General features: G+C 44.6%; 1 protein-coding gene across 2 annotated transcripts in view; it reads left to right on the forward strand.

Annotated features, from left to right (window-relative positions):
• The window catches only part of HDAC8 (histone deacetylase 8), a 238,674-nt gene that overhangs the window by 192,476 nt on the left and 28,488 nt on the right, over window positions 1–17,710 (forward strand). Inside the window, 1 exon segment of one of the 2 annotated variants that reach the window (NM_001076231.2) lies at window positions 15,283–15,388. The exons of the other annotated variant lie outside the window; for it this stretch is intronic. Within the exon segment in view, the coding sequence (NP_001069699.1) occupies window positions 15,283–15,388 (106 nt within the window). 2 annotated transcript variants of the gene reach the window in all.

The following is a 17,710-nucleotide window of genomic DNA, read 5'->3' on the forward strand; positions in this document are numbered from 1 at the left end:
CTGTCTGTGCTACTGGGCAACTTCCTGAGAAGCAGGTACATGAGAGTTGAGGGGTAGGAGTGGAGGGCAGCACTTTTCCAGCTCACATTTACAAGTTGTGGGAACCAAGCTGATAGCCAGGACCAGGCCTTGCCTCATTGGTGCATTGTCAGGCTGCCTCTTCCAGCAGGTTTCTTGCTGCTTGCCAGCACTGAGACAGTCGCTAATCAGGTAAACCAGTGTGGAAGAATCATGTCCACCATATCAAATCATTGCCTAATGAGCCTTCCCTTTGGGTCCCGTGCAGACCTGATGAATGAGGCTGGCGCTCGTATGCCCAAATGCTCATTCATTCAGCTGGCCTTGAGTGAGGCCCATCTTTGTGCTTGCTCTGTGCTAAGTAAAGCTACCATCTGGTTCTTGCTCCTGAGAGCTACACTCCTGGATGAATGGGGAAGAAAGTTATGTAAACAAATATGTCAGAGTAGGACTTAGGGCTATAAAAGACCTTGTGAAGGTACAGATGAGGGAGCAAGGATCTCGCTTTGGGGGAGTCAGCAAAAACTTCAAAGAGGTTACATTGGAGCTAGGTCTTGAAAGATGAGTAAGAATGGTCTCAGCTGAGAAGGGAGGGCTGGGTGAAAATTCTTTGCACAAGGAATGGTAAGCAGAAAGGCCAGGAGGTGTGACAGAGCGTGAAGGAACCCAGGACCCTTTTGCAGATGTAGGCTACATAACTTTCCATTAAAGTATCTCAAGGGCTTAATAATTTAGACTTAGACTTCCAGGTAAACTATCACTCCAGTGTACTGATTTTCCATGGCATTTGCTCCCCCTCCTCATCACTTTTGGGCCAGCCTTTTGGCCCTTCTGCAGTCTCTCTGCACTTAACTCAAAAGCTGGTGCTGAAATATGCCATTTCATTTGTTTATTCTAAATTTTGCACCAATCACATTGACCCACTGAATGGTTTAGGTATGTGTTCTAGGTTTCTTGGAGCAGAAAAAGGAGGCATTTTTTTTTCCCCTAGAGTCAATCCCAAGGAAGCAGAGCCCACTTGCCATGGGTAGCAATGGCACAAAATCCCTGGAGACGCATGAATTCCGTGTGCTAGGCCTCTGCTGCCCTGTGTCTGTTCTCAACCAAATGGCCTGTTTGCTTAGCTGCTGACTGTTGTCTTCATTTGAGGGACATTAAAACACTTGGTTTGAGCAAGGCAAGGTAATGAATTGTTCTTGTGTGGACTCTTAAACTATTAGCGTACTTGCCTTGGTACAGCATTACTAATCTGCTGACAAGCATTAACCATTTCTAAAGCATTGAGGGGCCCACGAGTTAGAATTTTTGTAATGAAAATGCCCCTCCCCCATTTATCTAGCCTCTAGAGCTTTTCACAACATTTCTTTCATTGATCTTCATAAGTAGTCCTTCAAAGTTGGGAGGGTGGAGGTCTGTGTCCCTATTTTACCAACTTGGAGATTGAACCTTGAGGAGTTAAATGATTCCAAGTGGTTCTAATATTATTGGAAAGCAAGCCTCTAGTCATGATCATGGTGTCGGGAGCTTTCCTACTACTCCAAGATCCTGCTGCTGAGCCATCCCCCCATCACCAACATGGTAGGGGTTACAGGGGGAATGTGGGAAGAGGCATTACTCCCACATTTACAGGACAGCGGGCCGTGGTCACTCACACTGTCTACATGCTCGCTGCACCGTTCACTGCACACTCGCCTTAAGATGGACCTCCAGATGTTTGCCATGTTAGCACCAAGAGAGTACAATAGATAAAGAATAATAAAGAGTAACTTCAGGAAGCAAATACCCCTCCAAGATGTAAGTCATTTACTCCCTTCTTACCAGCAGGATCAGGTTCAACCTGCATAAATCTATTTTAGCGTACTTTAATTGCTTATAAACTAAATGTTTCCTGGATATGCTACCGACCATGAATAATTAGAATCATTTCAGTGACTGGGTTTTGGAAAGTGAACGGGAGAGCAGACAAAAAGGGGCTGCTCAGAAGGGAGAGTCATTTGTTAAAGCCTGAGTGGGAACATTGTCTCCACCGTCTCCAGTTTTGTTTTTTCATGATGTGACTAGAGCTGCCTGTTTTTCAGCTACTCTGGCTGCCCTTCATTTTTTTATGCATCTCTCAAGTAACACTAGCTGCTGACAATAACGAGGCCCAAGTGGCCCCATGCCAGAGTCATTCATTCACTCAGCCAAGATGGATGGAGCACCTACTATGTGCCAGGCCCAAACCAAATCTCAAGGCTAAGGAAAAAAATAACACCCAGTTCCCAACTTTGAGGAGACCATGGCCTGGTGGGGGAGATGGACACATAGACAGACAATTATGCTATAATGTGACAAATGCTAGAATAGACACCTGACAGCGAGCTGTGGGAACGCAGAGGAGGAACTTACTCCATCAGAGGGAGTTGAGGCCAGCGTAGCTGAGAAGCAACATTTAGCAGGGGCACAAGGGAAGCAGAAGGGTCGACTAGATAAAGAGGAGCAGGGAGAGATGTTCCAGTGCAGTGTGGCTACAGTGTAGGGGGCAGAGCCTGGCCCGTAATGTGAGATAAGACTGGAGGGGTCAGCTAGGCCAGACTGTGAAGACCTTTGTGTGTCCTGCTTGAGAGTTTGAACTGGGTACTGCAGTCAGTGGGGAGCCAACCATGATTTTTAAGTAGGGGGGACAACATGATCAGATCTGAATTTTGGATGGAAAACTCAGGGAAGGAGGGGAAACAGGGAAATCAGTTAGAGGCTGACTCAGAGAGCAGAGCTTTGCTTTGTCTTCCCTCTGGACGCCAGGAGCTCTTGCCTGCATGCCTACTACAGCACTTACCACAGAGCATTAGAACTACTTGTTTGCACATCTGCCTCCCCATCCACTCCTTGAGGGCAGGGTCTGAGTCTCAGTTATCACTTTACCCCCAGAGCCTGGTGCACAGGAGTCCTTGGGAGACATTGGTATCAAGTGAATGAGGGAACCAAATGAATCAATAGGATCTAAGCTGAGCGACTAAGCACAGCAAAGCACACAGCAAGCAAGTTCAACTCTGATTTGTTCCCACGTAACCTCCGTGGTGGCTATATTAGAGAGAAATCCTACTGTTACAGAATATCAAGTCCATCCTTGACCTTTCCTCTGCCTCTGCCAATCCCATCAACCTAACAGTGTCCGTCACAAAGGAAGGATACACTATTTAGAGAAGACAAGAAAGTTGCTTACAAAGCTGTGCTGGTGCTGGTTATGACCCTATACTCTGTTCTTTCTCATAAATTAATTTTTGATGACTTGTTTAGAATATGTCTTCTTTGTCTTCATTCTGCTCTTTCTGCCTTTCTTATCTTCTCTCCCTTCCTATTTAAATCTTATTCATTCTTCAAGGTCAGTTCAGTTGCTTCCCATCACCACCCAGCCCCCACACTCAGAATTAAGAATTCCCACTTGAGTTCCTGTAGCTCCAGAGAAATGACTCACCTATAATGTTCATCTCGTCATAGTTCTTCCTGCACCTCTCCACCTTTTGTACTAAACTATAGGCTCCTCAAGGCCAGGGATGATCTGCTTCATCATTACTTCCCTAGCACCTCCCACCCAGCATCTTGCCCCAGCAGATACCTAGTAAGTGTTTTCAAATAACACCTCAAGCATATTGTGTGCTATTTGGCTGTCCCCTTAGAGTTAATGCCAGTCCTGAGAGTACCCTACACCTCTATCTTCTTGCAGCCAGCGAGATATGATTTTATTCATCTGACAAATGGCAAAGAAGAAAAATCATTGTTCATCAAACATTGGGAATATCTCCCAGACATAGAGATTCCCTAATCTCTATCCCCTTATCCAATATCATTTTGGGTATTTTGAAAGCACAGAATCCAGTGCTTCTAACAAAACATAAGCATACTGACCCATTTAGGGTCATAACTTCACATCTTTGCTGAGGAGCTTATTGTATAATAGGTCTCACCTATGATGCTAAGTGAAGAAAAAGAGAAAATGAACATTCTCTTTGGAAGGACATACTGAATTAGCTCAACTTGGAACACAGTAAGCATCCAGAACCAAGAATTCAAGTTTTTCAGGTAGAAATGTCCAACAGACAATTATAAACTCATCAATGGCCAAGGATAAACAATGAACCTAGAAATGCAGGATCTCTGCACAAAAGTGATTAAAACCATAGCAGAGAGTGTAAATTCTTGCAGAGAGGGAGAGCTGAGAGTACACCTACATTTTAAGAGACAGGTGAAGGAAGACAGTCCAGGGAAGGAGACTGACAAGGAACAAAGAGAAGAGTTGTGATGAGAGAGAAGATACCACCATAGATGAGACAGTGGTTGATGACAGGTGCTGGAGAGAGATCAAACAAAGTGACTGATCACTGAAAAGAAGACATTAGGTTAGGTAATTAGGGGATCACTCTTAGTCAGGGGCTTCTCTGATGGCTCAATGGTAGAGAATCTGCCTGCCATTGGAGGAAACTAAGAGACATGGGTTTGATCCCTGGGTCGGGAAGATTCCCTGGAGAAGGGCATGGCAACCCACTCCAGTTTTCTTGTCTGGGAAATCCCATGGACAGAGGGGTCTGGCAGGCTACAGTCCAGTGGGTCGCAAAGGGTGGGACACAACTGAGCAACTAAACAGCTTAGTGTCCTAAGGCATGTGTGCTAAGTTGCTTCAGTCACTTCCACCTCTTTGCAACCCTATGAACTGTAGGCCACCAGGCTCCCCTGTCCATGGGGTTTCCCAGGCAAGAATACTGGAGTGGGTTGCCATGCCCTCCTCCAGGGTATCTTCCAAACCCAGGGATTGAACCGGAGTCTCTTAGTCTCCTCCACTGGCAGGCAGGTTCTTTACCACTAGTGCCACCTGTGAAGCCCCTAAGTGTCCAGGGGCACCCCTGGGAAGCCCCTAAGTGTCCTAAGGCAGGACTAGCAAATATTGGCTACATAAGACTACATCCCTCCAGCCCCCCATCCTGCCTACCAGGTATTCCTATGGATTACATGACAAACTGGTTTGGGCACATTTTCCTGCTGAACCTAGATATAACCTCAGAATCCTTCTCAACACAGTACCCCAAGCAGCTACTGTCAGTCAATCAGAGTTGCCAACAAGCTAAAATCTCTTTGCCATCCTTCTAGAAAACTGTTCAATGGAGGTATGGGGAAGAAGTGCATTGAAGTGTCTGAGAAATGAAGAGGTCAAGATGGTGAAGAAAAAAGATCTTAAGAAGTTTAGCAGTGAAGGAACAGAGAGGGCAGTTGCTTGGAGTAGGGTAAAGGTCGAGCCAAGGCAGCATTTACAATCCTCCAGTAGAATCCATTTCCTTTCAGTCATCTTAGTACTTGGCCAACAGTAAGCCAGGTAAATCAATATCCCTATACTCTCCCTTCTTCCATCCCACCCTTGGCTGAAGGAAAAATTGATGTAAAAAAGCTTCATGTGTAGGCTTGTTTCCAAAATATTCATTTGATTAACAGAGACATATGGTATAACCAGAGTTGGCCCTGCATATATTTATGAAGGAAGAATTCTCTCTAATAGTGGAACTTTGAGGATCAACTGTAATGTGGGAAAGGTATTAGTCTTGGCCAGGGCCCTTCCCCCAAACCCCTGGAAACCACACCCTGAAGTGTCCTTGGCCTGCAGGGAGATCCCCTAGGGAAGTGGCAGCCACCCTGCCTTTGTTTCCTCTGCCACCTCCTCTGTACCTCTTTCCCTTCCTTGACAATTTAGCCCACACACACATTTTTATCTCCTCTCCTTTCTGTCGCTTCTGTCCCCTTGCCTCTTTCCTACCACTTCCAAGTTCTCATTCTCTTCTCATCTCTTCCATTTTTCTTAGTCTCATTCATATGCATCCTCTTCTTCTTGATCTGTCTACCCTCTTTCTAGCTTCAGAGTTTTGGACTACAGGGTAAGGTCTTCACAAGTTCACCCTCATTCAGTCTGAATGGACATTAGTAAAGAAATTCTGTTTTGCTACTGTCCATTATATGTAGAATTCCTGTTTCTTTGTACAGTTGGTAAAGCACAGTAAATAGTAATATCTAGCATTTAATGATAACAAACATTTACTGAGCACCTACTCTGCTCCAGGCACTGTTCTATGTACTTTCAGTTCAGTTCAGCACTCAGCCATGTCCGACTCTTTGTGACCCCATGGATTGCAGCACGCCAGCCTTCCCTGTCCATCACCAACTCCCTCAGCTTGCTCAAACTCATGTCATAGGGTCGGTGATGCCATCCAACCATCTCATCCTCTGTCGTCCCTTTCTCCTCCTGCCTTCAATCTTTCCCAGCATCAGGGGCTTTTCCAATGAGTCAGTTCTATGTGCTTTACATGGACTAACTTACTGTCACAACAGCTCTCAGGTACATTCTGTTATCCCCATTTTACAAAGAAAACCAGGGAACAGAGCAATTAAGTAACTTGCCTAAGGTCACACAGCTAGTAAATGTTGGAGAAGAGATTTAGAGCTTGTCCCCTATGATTCCAGAAATCATTCTTTAACTACTGTGCTTTTTGCTTCATGGTGTAATGGAAAACCCACTTGACTGAAAGTCTGAAGCCATGGGTTCAAGTTCACATCTCTTACTTTAACACTGTGATCTTGGACAAGTCATCTCAGTTGTCCAGCGCCCCACACGTGTGAGGACATTTTACTGTACTCTAGCCAATACCACACAGTTAGGCTTGGATTTAGTCCTCTGCCCTCCCTGTAATCATCTTTCTCTCTATTTAGATTTTCATCCCCTTGAGAGCAGTCACCAGACCTTATTCTTTTTTTATACTCAACCTCCCCTCCAAGAACCTAGAATAATTCTCAGTACCTAATAGAACATGTGTGCACGCATGCACACACACACACACACACACACACACACACACACACTACTGTGGGTTAACTAACATAGGAATGTTAATGAATACACAGTACACTAAAGGGCTATATACGTGTGTATGTTCGTGAAGCCTAAGTACTTTAGCTAATGGAATAATACTATTTAATACTTGGCATATTCTTTGTTTAAATATAATCAGTGCTCACATAAGCTAACAGTTCCCAGGTTTACCTGATTATTTTGCTTGACAAAATTTTTTATACCAATAGTTAAAATACCATTAAAACTTCTTGATAATAAAACTATTTCAATGCCTTACTCATTCATTCACTTATTCATTCAAACAGTTCTTGGTACTGGTGTATGAGCCTCACCATGAAGCAGTTCTTAAGTAGAGACCTTGTTCAAGTTGTGAGATGAGCTCCACAGGTGGGATACCGATGTAGTCTAGATGGGGCACTGGTTTTCCATCCTCATGCAGACTCCACATATCATATCTTGTCTCTAGGAGCACACATCTCCCTGACCCCTCAGTTGTGCTCTGTACACTCCTAATTCCCCATTCCCCTGCCTACAAGCAATTGCCTTTGACATGCTGCTTCCTGCCAGTTCAGTCCAACAACTAATGGGGTTATTATTTTTGTTTGTGTTGTAAAGCCATGGCAATAAAATTTACTCCCAATAATACCACTGCAATTTTGTGTTCTTAAAATGTACCATAAATGATATATATATAATAACTGAATTTCCTGTAAACAGAAACTTTTTTCTGGGGAAAAGAGAGCTTTTTTTTGTTTCTATCATGGTTGGGGCCAGGTTCTTTGATGGAGTAATTGGTGACATAGGAAAATTTGAGAAGTGTCTTACAAGACCATGTTACAGTTCAAAGTGATGATGCTCTATCATTCTGGTTGTGATGAGTTCTTTTCCCAGGGTAAGTAAGGATAAGAAATGCTCTTCCTGGTTAGGGCCAACATCACAATCACCAGCACAAATTCCCCAGCTGATGAAAGAGCAAAGCCTCAGTGGTCTATAAAGAGAGATTAGCATCAACCATGGGCCTACCCTGATAGGATCAAGCCTAATTTATAGGAAAAGGTAAACCTTGAGTTAGCAACAAAATTTTTGAGAGCTTTTTGTAGTATTATAAAAAGGGGGCTGGCTTTTTTTTTTTTTTTTGGCTTTTTTATATTAACTAGGAGAGATAGATGCTAGTTTAGTCATAAGAGTCACATTGCTGGCGTGGCCAATGTATTCCTTTAGGCATCTTCCTTGTGCTGAAATTCATCCCTAAGGCTCTAAGAGATTTTACCTTACCATTCTCTTTCTTCTTCTCTGGTTGCTCTTTTTCTGCCTAGTTACTGGCTCTTTTTATCCCCTTACTGCCTTAGTGCTTAGCCATGACCTCACTTCCACACACCATCATCACATCTCCAGCTGCCTGCTGGACATAGTGACCCGTATATCCTACTGTCATCTCAAGCCCACCAAACCCAAGCCCATCCACTTCCCTGAGCCAGGCTAGCTCTGCCTGCCACTTTATCCCAGATCTTCAGGGGTACTGATTCTCCCACTTGCCCAGACTCAAAATCTAGGAGTCAACTTTGACTTCTCCCCTGCTCTTTCCTCCACAACCAGTCAATTACCAAAGTCCTCAGAAGTCTACCTTCACAATGTCTCTTCTATCCTCCCTGTCACCACAGCAATAACTCTTTCTCAAGCCCTTGCTATCTCCCTGTTGAACTATGGCAGTGACCTCCACACTGGTCACCCACCCCTTCATATACTACTCCTGGGTATCCTAAGGCACAGCTCCAGTCCTGATATACCTGTCACATCAAGTCCTGTCTCTCAACCTCGGGTTGAAGGCTTCCCATGCTCTCTCTCCTTCTGCAGCTTTAGCCAACTCCCCAGACTTGCCCTGCTTCCACTAATTAACCCTCCACCCAATCCCATCCCTGCCTATTTGCAATCACCCCATCCTTCAAGACTCTGATTCTCCCTACTGGACTTGAATGTCTTCAGAATCCTAAACACATTTTATTTCATTCCTTCAACAAACAGGAATTGAGTTCCAATTATTTTCCAGGCCCTATGCTAAGAGCTGTAGGTAATATAAATATGAATATAACAGTACTCTTCCCTTGTGGCGCTCTGACTAAGGAGCTGGAAAGATGGATATAAATAACTCAAAATCCCTGTCAGGATGTCTCTGACTCCCATCATATGGGTGCTTCCCCTCAGCCTACAAATATACTTAAGACCCTCCCATCTTAAAATACCTCCCTCCTCCAGTCCCACCCCTGTACCAAACTCCTAAAAAATGAGAATGTGTGTATTCTTACCCATCACTGTTATCCCCAGTTCTTCCCACCAGCTCTTCAGCGCCCTCCAGTCAGGCCTTGTCCACGCCCTCCACTGACTGCTGCAGTGAAGATCTCCTTCCCAGAGACAAATCAGAAGGCCACCCTCCTTTTATTCACCTCTCCACATCTCAAATTGTCACCAGAACTGTTTCCTCTCCCTGTCCACTTCTGAAGTGTTAGCTGTTTTCCATGATTCTTTCCTTGCCTTTCTTCTCTTACTCTGTAGTAAGCCTCCCCTTTCAGCCAAGACAATTCCTTGGCAGTTCTCATCCAATTCCTTTATGTCATTGGTAACTCCCAAATACACATATCCTATATCTTAGGCCTAACCTCTTGCCTAAATTCCAGACACTAAATCATCATTATTCTGACCCTCATCGTGCCCCCCTATGAGCCCCCCTCACACCTATACACCCCACCATGAACCCTTGTCCTCTGCCTGTATTCCTCAACCCATTACGATAATTCCTACACAGTGGGAAATCCTTGACTTTCTCTTTTTCCTTACTTCACATATCCAACTCATTGTTTAGTCCTATTTATGTTATAAAAGATAACATAGAGAGTTTTTCAATCCCTCTGTTTTCCCACAACTGTTCCGGCTCAGGCCCTGTTACCACTCATCTTGGCTCTAGCACCAAACTTCTCACTGGTCTCCCTACTTGCATTCCTCCCCTCAAATTCCATTCCATTCTCTACACTGTAGCCATTGAGTCCTCTAAAGTGCACAGCTTATCTGTTCATCCTCTCATTTCCAAGCTCCCTCCAGTTTCCATTCACTTATGCCACAAATAGTTATTTGCTACCTCCTAGGCATAAGCTCTGTTTGGGGAACTGGTATGACAGTGGAAAGCAAAACAGTGTTCTGCCCTTGTTGACCTTCTAGTCTGGGATCAGACCAAATGCCTTAGGGTGGGGAGCAGGCAGTATCTACCATAAAACTCATCCTGCCCCCACAATCTCGTGTCCTCATTGTCCTTATACCCTACTCTCAAGCCCCATCATATTAATTTCAGTGCCTATAATGTGCTATTCCATTCCACACTCCCTGCCCCTGCCCAGGCTCTCCTGGAAATGCCTCCCTCCCACCCACCAGGCCCCTTTTACAGATCCCCTGACACAGTCACTTCCTCTGGAGTAGTTTAGAAGGGCTTCCCTGGTAGCTCAAATGGTCAAGAATCTGCCTGCAATGCAAGGAACCCAGCTTCAATCCCTGGGTCAGAAGATCCCCTAGAGAAGGGAATGGCTACCTACTTCAGTATTCTTGCCTGGAGAATTCCATGAACAAAGGAGCCTGGTGAGTTTCAGTCCATGGGGTTGCAAAGAGTCAGACATGACTGAGTGACTAACACATGGGCAGTGCTGATCTCTAGAATGACCTGGATTCAAATCTCACACTGCACATGATAGCTGTGTGACCTCTTCAAATTATCTGACAACTCTGTGCTTGAGATCCTCATAGGTTTGAGAATAGTCAGTCCATAAAAAGTGTGGAGACGCTTTAAGTGCCTGACACATAAGAAGCCTTTAACCAATATTAACTATTACTGATGGGATTAACATATACACGCTGCTGCTGCTGCTGTCGCTTCAGTCGTGTCCAACTCTGTGCGACCCCATAGACGGCAGCCCACCAGGCTCCCCTGTCCCTGGGATTCTCCAGGCAAGAACACTGGAGTGGGTTGCCATTTCCTTCTCCAATACATGAAAGTGAAAAGTCAAAGTGAAGTCGCTCAGTCGTGTCTGACTCCTAGCGACCCCATGGACTGCAGCCTACCAGGCCCCTCCGTCCATGGGATTTTCCAGGCAAGAGTACTGGAGTGGGGTGCCATTGCCTTCTCTGATATACACGCTACTGTATATAAAATAGATAACCAACAAGGATCTACTGTATAGAACAGGAAACTATACTCAATATCTTATAATAATCTATAGGGGGAAAGAATCTGAAATATATATGTATATATATATTTATATTATAAATCAAATATATACTTCAATTTTTTTAAAGATAAAAATATTAACTGTTATTACTTATATCTTTAGTATTATTGTTATACCTCTCATCACACTGTTCTATAATATCCCTTCCTACTAAACATATCTTACTATCTTTGCACCCAGTGACTAACCTAGTGAGGCACATAGTAGATATGTAATAAATGTTGAAGGAAGGATAAAAGGACTGACTGTTCCAGGTTTGTGGTTTGGTTTCCTGTGACCACATAGGATTATGAAGGAATAACAACAACCTAAGGCTTCTTCTGAATATCTTCTTGACCAGGTATCTAAGTGTATGTTATTTGCATTGTATAAGCAAGAGCTGGAGGGAAGTGAGCGAGAAAGGCACTTTGAGCTGGGCTGAACTGAACAGACTAAACTATTTCCTTTTTTTAATTCATTGACTCTTGGGTCAAGAAGAAACTGACTTCCCTCAAGTACCATTCCCTTCCACTCCCATCCTTCAGCCCCACCTCATCCTTTCCATTTGTCTCCTTCCCACTACCATGTTCCCCTCAAACATGCATAAATGAACCCCAGAAAGCAAAAGGAGCACTGAGGGAAAGGGGGAAGGAGTGGGAGAAGGTTAGCACCTCCCTCCTTCCTTTGCTGAGATCAAAGCCTGCGTTTGCACTTGCTGGCCGGCTGGCCTCTTTCATGCCCTACTCCACCTGTCTGGGAATGGCATTGCCACTTGCCCATTTCCTTTTCTCTTCAACACTGGAGGGCAGTTTCAGGGTGGGGCCTTGAACTATTTCTAGTGCAGGCCAAATCCCTCCATCCCAACATCTTTGCTTTGTGTGATCAGATTTCCTTTCCACCTCGCCAGTAACAAGTGGCGGGAGCAGAAGGCAGGAAACTGTGAAAGAAGTCAGTTTCTCTACTGGCCCTTGGTGGAGCTCATGGTTTAAGTAAGTGGGAAGCTACTGGGGCTTCTGGGCTTTTGTCTGGCAGGAGGAACAAGTTCTTCTTTCTGCATCTGGGGGTGGGGAAGGTCCCAGTGCTTGGCCTAACATCCCCCGGGGTCCAGGTGAGGCGCCAGTTAGGCAATGGCTTCTTGCCCCAAGAGAAGAGAATTCACATGTACTGACATCCTACCATGTGCTGGGCTGGCCTCTGTGGTCGGCCCTTTAATGTATATTATCTCTATGATTCCTAACAACCCAGTTGGGTCAGCATTTATCATTCTTCTGGTAGCAATGAGAAAAGAAGCTTGCCTGAGGCACACAGCTCAATCCAAGTATGAAAAATCCAGCTCTGCCTGACTCTATGGCCAGGGCTCTTGCCGCCTCATCATGCTGCCTTGAGAGCTGAGAAAACTGTTCATGCCATAAATTGGCTCTTTGCATTATTCCACAGAATTAACTGAACAGCCAGATAAACCTTTTGTGAATTAACGTAATTCAGCATAATTTTAAAGTAAAGGTTGAAGGAGAACCTTGAGTTCAACTCTACAGGCTCTACAAAGAGAATATGACATAAGTTTCTGCCTTTGCAGAGTTCACGGTCCCATAGAAAAGAGTTAACGAGTACAAAACTAAAAACATAATATAACACAAAAACAGAAATACCACGAAAGAGCCAGAGAGGGAAAGAGTGCACCACCTTTGCCTTAGATACAGCCTCTGCCTTCCTCATGCCTGTCTCTTCCCTCAGCTCCAAGCAGAGCTGCTCAAGGCTGCCATGTGGAACTGGATCACAGAGCAGGGACTTTCTTATATCATCTGTGTTCCCTAGCCTAAGAATAGTGTAATAAGTAATACCTAGGAATAATATTTGATTGGCAAAGGTGGGGAGATGTTTAGGAACCCAGGCTTACCTGCAGCCAGATTTCTTCAGCAAAGAATGGGTTATTTATGGGTTAGTTAAAGCCAGATGCTTAGCCAGCCAGGACAAGACACTCAATCCCAGTCAAGCTGAGTTCCATCACGTGGCAGTCAGCTCTGGCCCCAGCTGACCGTCTTGCCACCATGTGCTCACAGCCCAAGAGGGGGCTAAAGCTGGAGAGCGGCCTGAGCATGCAGCAGGTCTTCACAATGAGGACATGTTGTTCCAGACACTCAGCGCAAAACAGATAGCTCACGACATGCCTTACTGACAGAGGATCAGCAATGTTATCTTTATAGATGGAGTCAGAACATTCCCTCCTCCTATACCTCAGCGAGGCCCCTTGCCTCTGATTTTTATAGCATTTGATGCCAGGAGTTTGGGTGTCTCAGAGTGACTTCTTCATTGGACCTGCCTTTCTTCTATTGCTCACTCTAAACCCATCTTTCCCTGCCCATGAAATGAATGTACTACTTGACAGCCTCTGGAGTAGGAGAGGCCACTTAAGGAGAGAGGGCTACACCTGTTTGAAGCCTTCTCTTCAAGCCCATGAGGTTCTCAGGTTTGGACTAAGGGGCCCTCCTTGGCTAAAAATACAAACCTCTCAGGTTTCTTTGATCAGAATGGGGGAGTTAGTTTCTGTAAAGACCATCTCTACACAAGGCATCTTCTATCTCCAGAACTTGGGACTTCAGACATCAGCAAGTAATAACTTCAGCAGGAAGGAACTAGACTCCTCTTCTTTTTAGATCAGTCCAATAAAAGAAAAAGCATTATAATCATTGGCACAGTCTTGGTCATTTTTCTTTTAATTAGATATGAGGAGTCTTCTGTCATAGATGAGCAAAAGTCATCTTCCCATCAAATTACTCCCATAGATTCCACAAAGATGCTGTTAGAATCCCTAGAGATTATTCCACAACCTCTCCCATGGTACCAGATATACATCCAGACTCTTAACAAGGATAATTTGATGGCAATGGCAATCACCTTGGATTATTTTTAAAAGGCTCTTTGAATGACATCAAATTCATGACACATGCCAAGATCCCTTGTTTTCATGCCCTCTGTACCATTTTTTCCAGGGAATTTGAATTTCCCTGGCTTACTTCTGCCTAACAATATCACTATTGAAAGCACATAATGTTAAGGACCATATGCTCTCTCTCCAGAAAGTGTGTACAAATACTATTTCTGTTTAGTTTTTAACAGAAATAGTAGCTTTGCATATTTCCCATTCAAAAACTTCTCCCAATTGAATGATTCCCTCTGTCATGGGGTGTTTTTCCCCAAGCGGTCCCTAATAGAGAAGCTGAATCAGATATTGTGACTTACCAAAGGTCACAAGGAATCATCTAGTGAGCTAGAAATAGAAACCAAAAACCTTTATCTTGATTCCCTGAATTTAAAAACAAACTCTACTACAGAAAAAATAGAAAAACTAGGCTCATTTGACATTCCTGTTGCAGGGAATTCAAGGCAACCAAAACTAACAGGCCTTGGTCTGTGAGGACCAAGGAGGTGACTAAGACAGGTGCTGCCTGCCTTTAAGGAGCTGATAACCCAGTATAGGGAGATCAGGTCACCGTTGAAAAATCTCTACACACTGAAGAGCACCTAGAGGACCCCAAAGGAGGGCTTGTCCATCTTCACAGCCCCTACAGCAGCCAGCACAGTGACCTGTGTGTGATATGCAGGCAAGCACTGTCTATTTGTTGAACAAGGGCCATAAGAGATGTATCAACAGAATGCTCTGGGGCTTGTGTAGAATGAGGGACAGCTTTGTGAAGGAGATGACATTTGAGCTGTGCCTGGAAGGTTGGAGAGGTTTTTCACAGGCAGCAGGGGATGGGGGAGGGACTTTGCAGGCCTCAGGAAAAAACAAGGGCAAAGATCCTCAAGGGGCTGAGGGACCAAGCATGGTCTCATTTGGGAGAGCCCAGAGCCGGCCAGTGTGGCTAGAGAAGAGGGAGTGAGTGAGCTGAGGCTAGAGAGAAAAGTTGAGATGTGAGCAGAGAGGACCTTGAACACCAAGCCAAAGAAAGAATTCTGCAGTGGACTGTCACAGGAGGTTTGAACAAGGGGACTAGTTTCCTGCTGCACCCTCCTGCCCTGCCCATCTGGGCCTTCCCTGCCTTGTCGGTAGCAGTGGGTTGTTGTTGTTGTTCTGATTGTCTGTGGGTTTTTGGTTTGGAGGTTTTCTGTGGTTTAGTTTGTTTTTTGGCCTTTCCCTTTTCCTTACAGTTTTTCACAGCATATGGTCCTGATTATGTGCTGGAAATCACGCCAAGCTGCCGGCCAGACCGCAATGAGCCCCACCGAGTCCAGCAAATCCTCAACTACATCAAAGGTGAGCACCACCCTTCAAATCCAGCTCTCCTCATTCCACCCAGCTTGTGGTGACCCATCAGTGGGGGCTTCCCCAAATACCATTTGTCATTTGGTGGCTAGACTTTACACTGACTCAAAAGGGAAACCTCTTCTTGGCCTAAGAGCTTGTAGTTGGAATTCTGCACTGGTCACTCTGGTTGGGATTGTCATTTGGCCAACTAATATCACCTTCAGGGAGACAAAAGTTTCAGCTTTAAGCACCTCCAGTGGAAAGCCAGTTCTAAAGTGTGCCCTGGAACTCTCTTTGAAAAGGGCAACAGTAAAACCCTCTCTAAGATAAGAGAAGGTCAAGTCAATTCAGACTTGGGGTTGGACATGGGGGCAGGAGGGCTCGCAGGCATTCTGTTCCGATGTGGTTCATTGGTCCAATAGAGCTTTGAGTGACTGTGAGCCCACAGTGAGTAGTCAAAGATTTTGAAGCCCTGGGAGTGGGTTCCCCAGTCTCACTTAGAGCACTGGAGATGTGGCTGCTTCCCTATTCTTCCTTTCCCTAAGGTTGGCCTCCAATTATTCTGGCCTCTGGACAGAGGGAAAATGGCAGTCATCAGGTTATTGCCCACTTGATCACACTGTCCACTAGCTGTTTGGGAATACTGTTGGTAGAAACTCCCCTCCCAACCCCAACTGCTGTTTCACAACTAAACTCACTTCATCTACCATTTTTTTAAAGTTGTTTTGGTACCCACATTCCTATTTAATTGAATTTGTGTGTACATGTGCATATTTTGGGGGGTCCTAATTACTTGCAGAGTTAGAAGGCCAAAGGTATCACATTGCCCATAATGGAGAGTGAAATTCCTGTGTTTATTCAACTAACAACCAAGATAGCACCAGTTCTCTTAACTTTGATTCCCTCATTGGAATAGACTCCAGCACAAAAGAGAGGCCCGTTCTGTGTCAGAGTTAGTGTGAGGGAACACGTTGTCCTGGGGAATTGTTGCCGAAAGTGATATTAAGGCCCTGTCGTCTAGTACAGCCCAGTCTGTGACAACAACCTAGTCCATAGCCACTGACTCCACATCCCAGGCTCCTTTGATGAGAGAAAGATTTCTAAGCTCATGAGTCATAAACTCATAAGGTTGTGCTCACAGCAGTGCTTATCAGCTCTCTCAGGTATCACACAGCCCTCAGCCTTTCCCTGATCCTGTAGTTTCAAGGCACCTCCCTCTGGTCTCTCAATGGCTACCAACTTCAAAAGTCTTCACTTCCTAACCAAATCCTCCTCCCTCCTTGAACCTTTAAGGCCTTTAGAATCCTTCTTTTCCTGGCCTTTCTCTAGCCTTTCTTACTACACCGCAGACTTGATTAACACATGTTCCCACCCTTGTTTCCTCCTATCCCTCTCAGATCTTGGACCAAATTCTCATACCCTCTTTCCCTTCACCTTGCCATTTTCCCCTCATCCAGACTCTAAATCCTGGTAGAGCAGAGACAAACAATAGAAATAGAAACTAAACAAGGCTCTGCAGCCACTTGCTCACACCTACATATGTGCAGATATCTTTATGCCCTCATGCTTTCCTGCACACATACCCAGACACATATCTCCAGAGAGTGCTGACCTCATGCTATTGAGAAATGGAAATGAAAAGCAAGAGAAGACATAAGGAAGGTAATTCAAAGGGAAGAGAATTAGGAAAGATAAGAAACCCAAAAGAATACATTTTTAAAAAAATACTCATATAAAAATGAGATAAAAGATTAGTTTGAGGATTGGTTAAAAAATAATAATAACAGAAAATTTTAGAGGATATGCAAGTTACATGGAAGTCAAGATTTTTTTTTAAATATCCTAACAGGTTAAAGCAATATTCCAGTTGCAATACCATGAAATTAATGTATAGACCAGGAATTGGGTCTTCAAAAGCAACTGGACACAAGCAAGATAGGAAGACATGGCTTCACAGGATTTTGTCTGCAAGAGTTAGGGATTTTAGTCAGTGTGAGTCACCATGGCAAGGTAGCCTCCAGAGATGTTAATGCAGTATTGACCTTACTTTAAAAGATCTTGAGACAAATAGGAACATATGTTTCAGGAGGTCAGGATGGGGAGAGGATTGGAGCCCAGGCTCCAAGAGGCCTGGTTGGAGGAAGATCTGGGTTTTTGGAGAGTAGAAGACTCAGGGGTATGTTGTCCCATATCTCTGAGAGGCTGTCACAGAGCAGAGGGTATAGACAGAGTCTGTGTGGTCACAGGGCACAGAGCTAGGACCCATGGGTAGGTATTATTAAAAGGCAGATTAAGCAGATTTTCATTCAAGGTAAAGAATTTTATAATGAT

This window comes from Bos taurus, chromosome X, assembly GCF_002263795.3.
Source record: "Bos taurus isolate L1 Dominette 01449 registration number 42190680 breed Hereford chromosome X, ARS-UCD2.0, whole genome shotgun sequence".
Lineage (NCBI taxonomy): Eukaryota > Metazoa > Chordata > Mammalia > Artiodactyla > Bovidae > Bos > Bos taurus.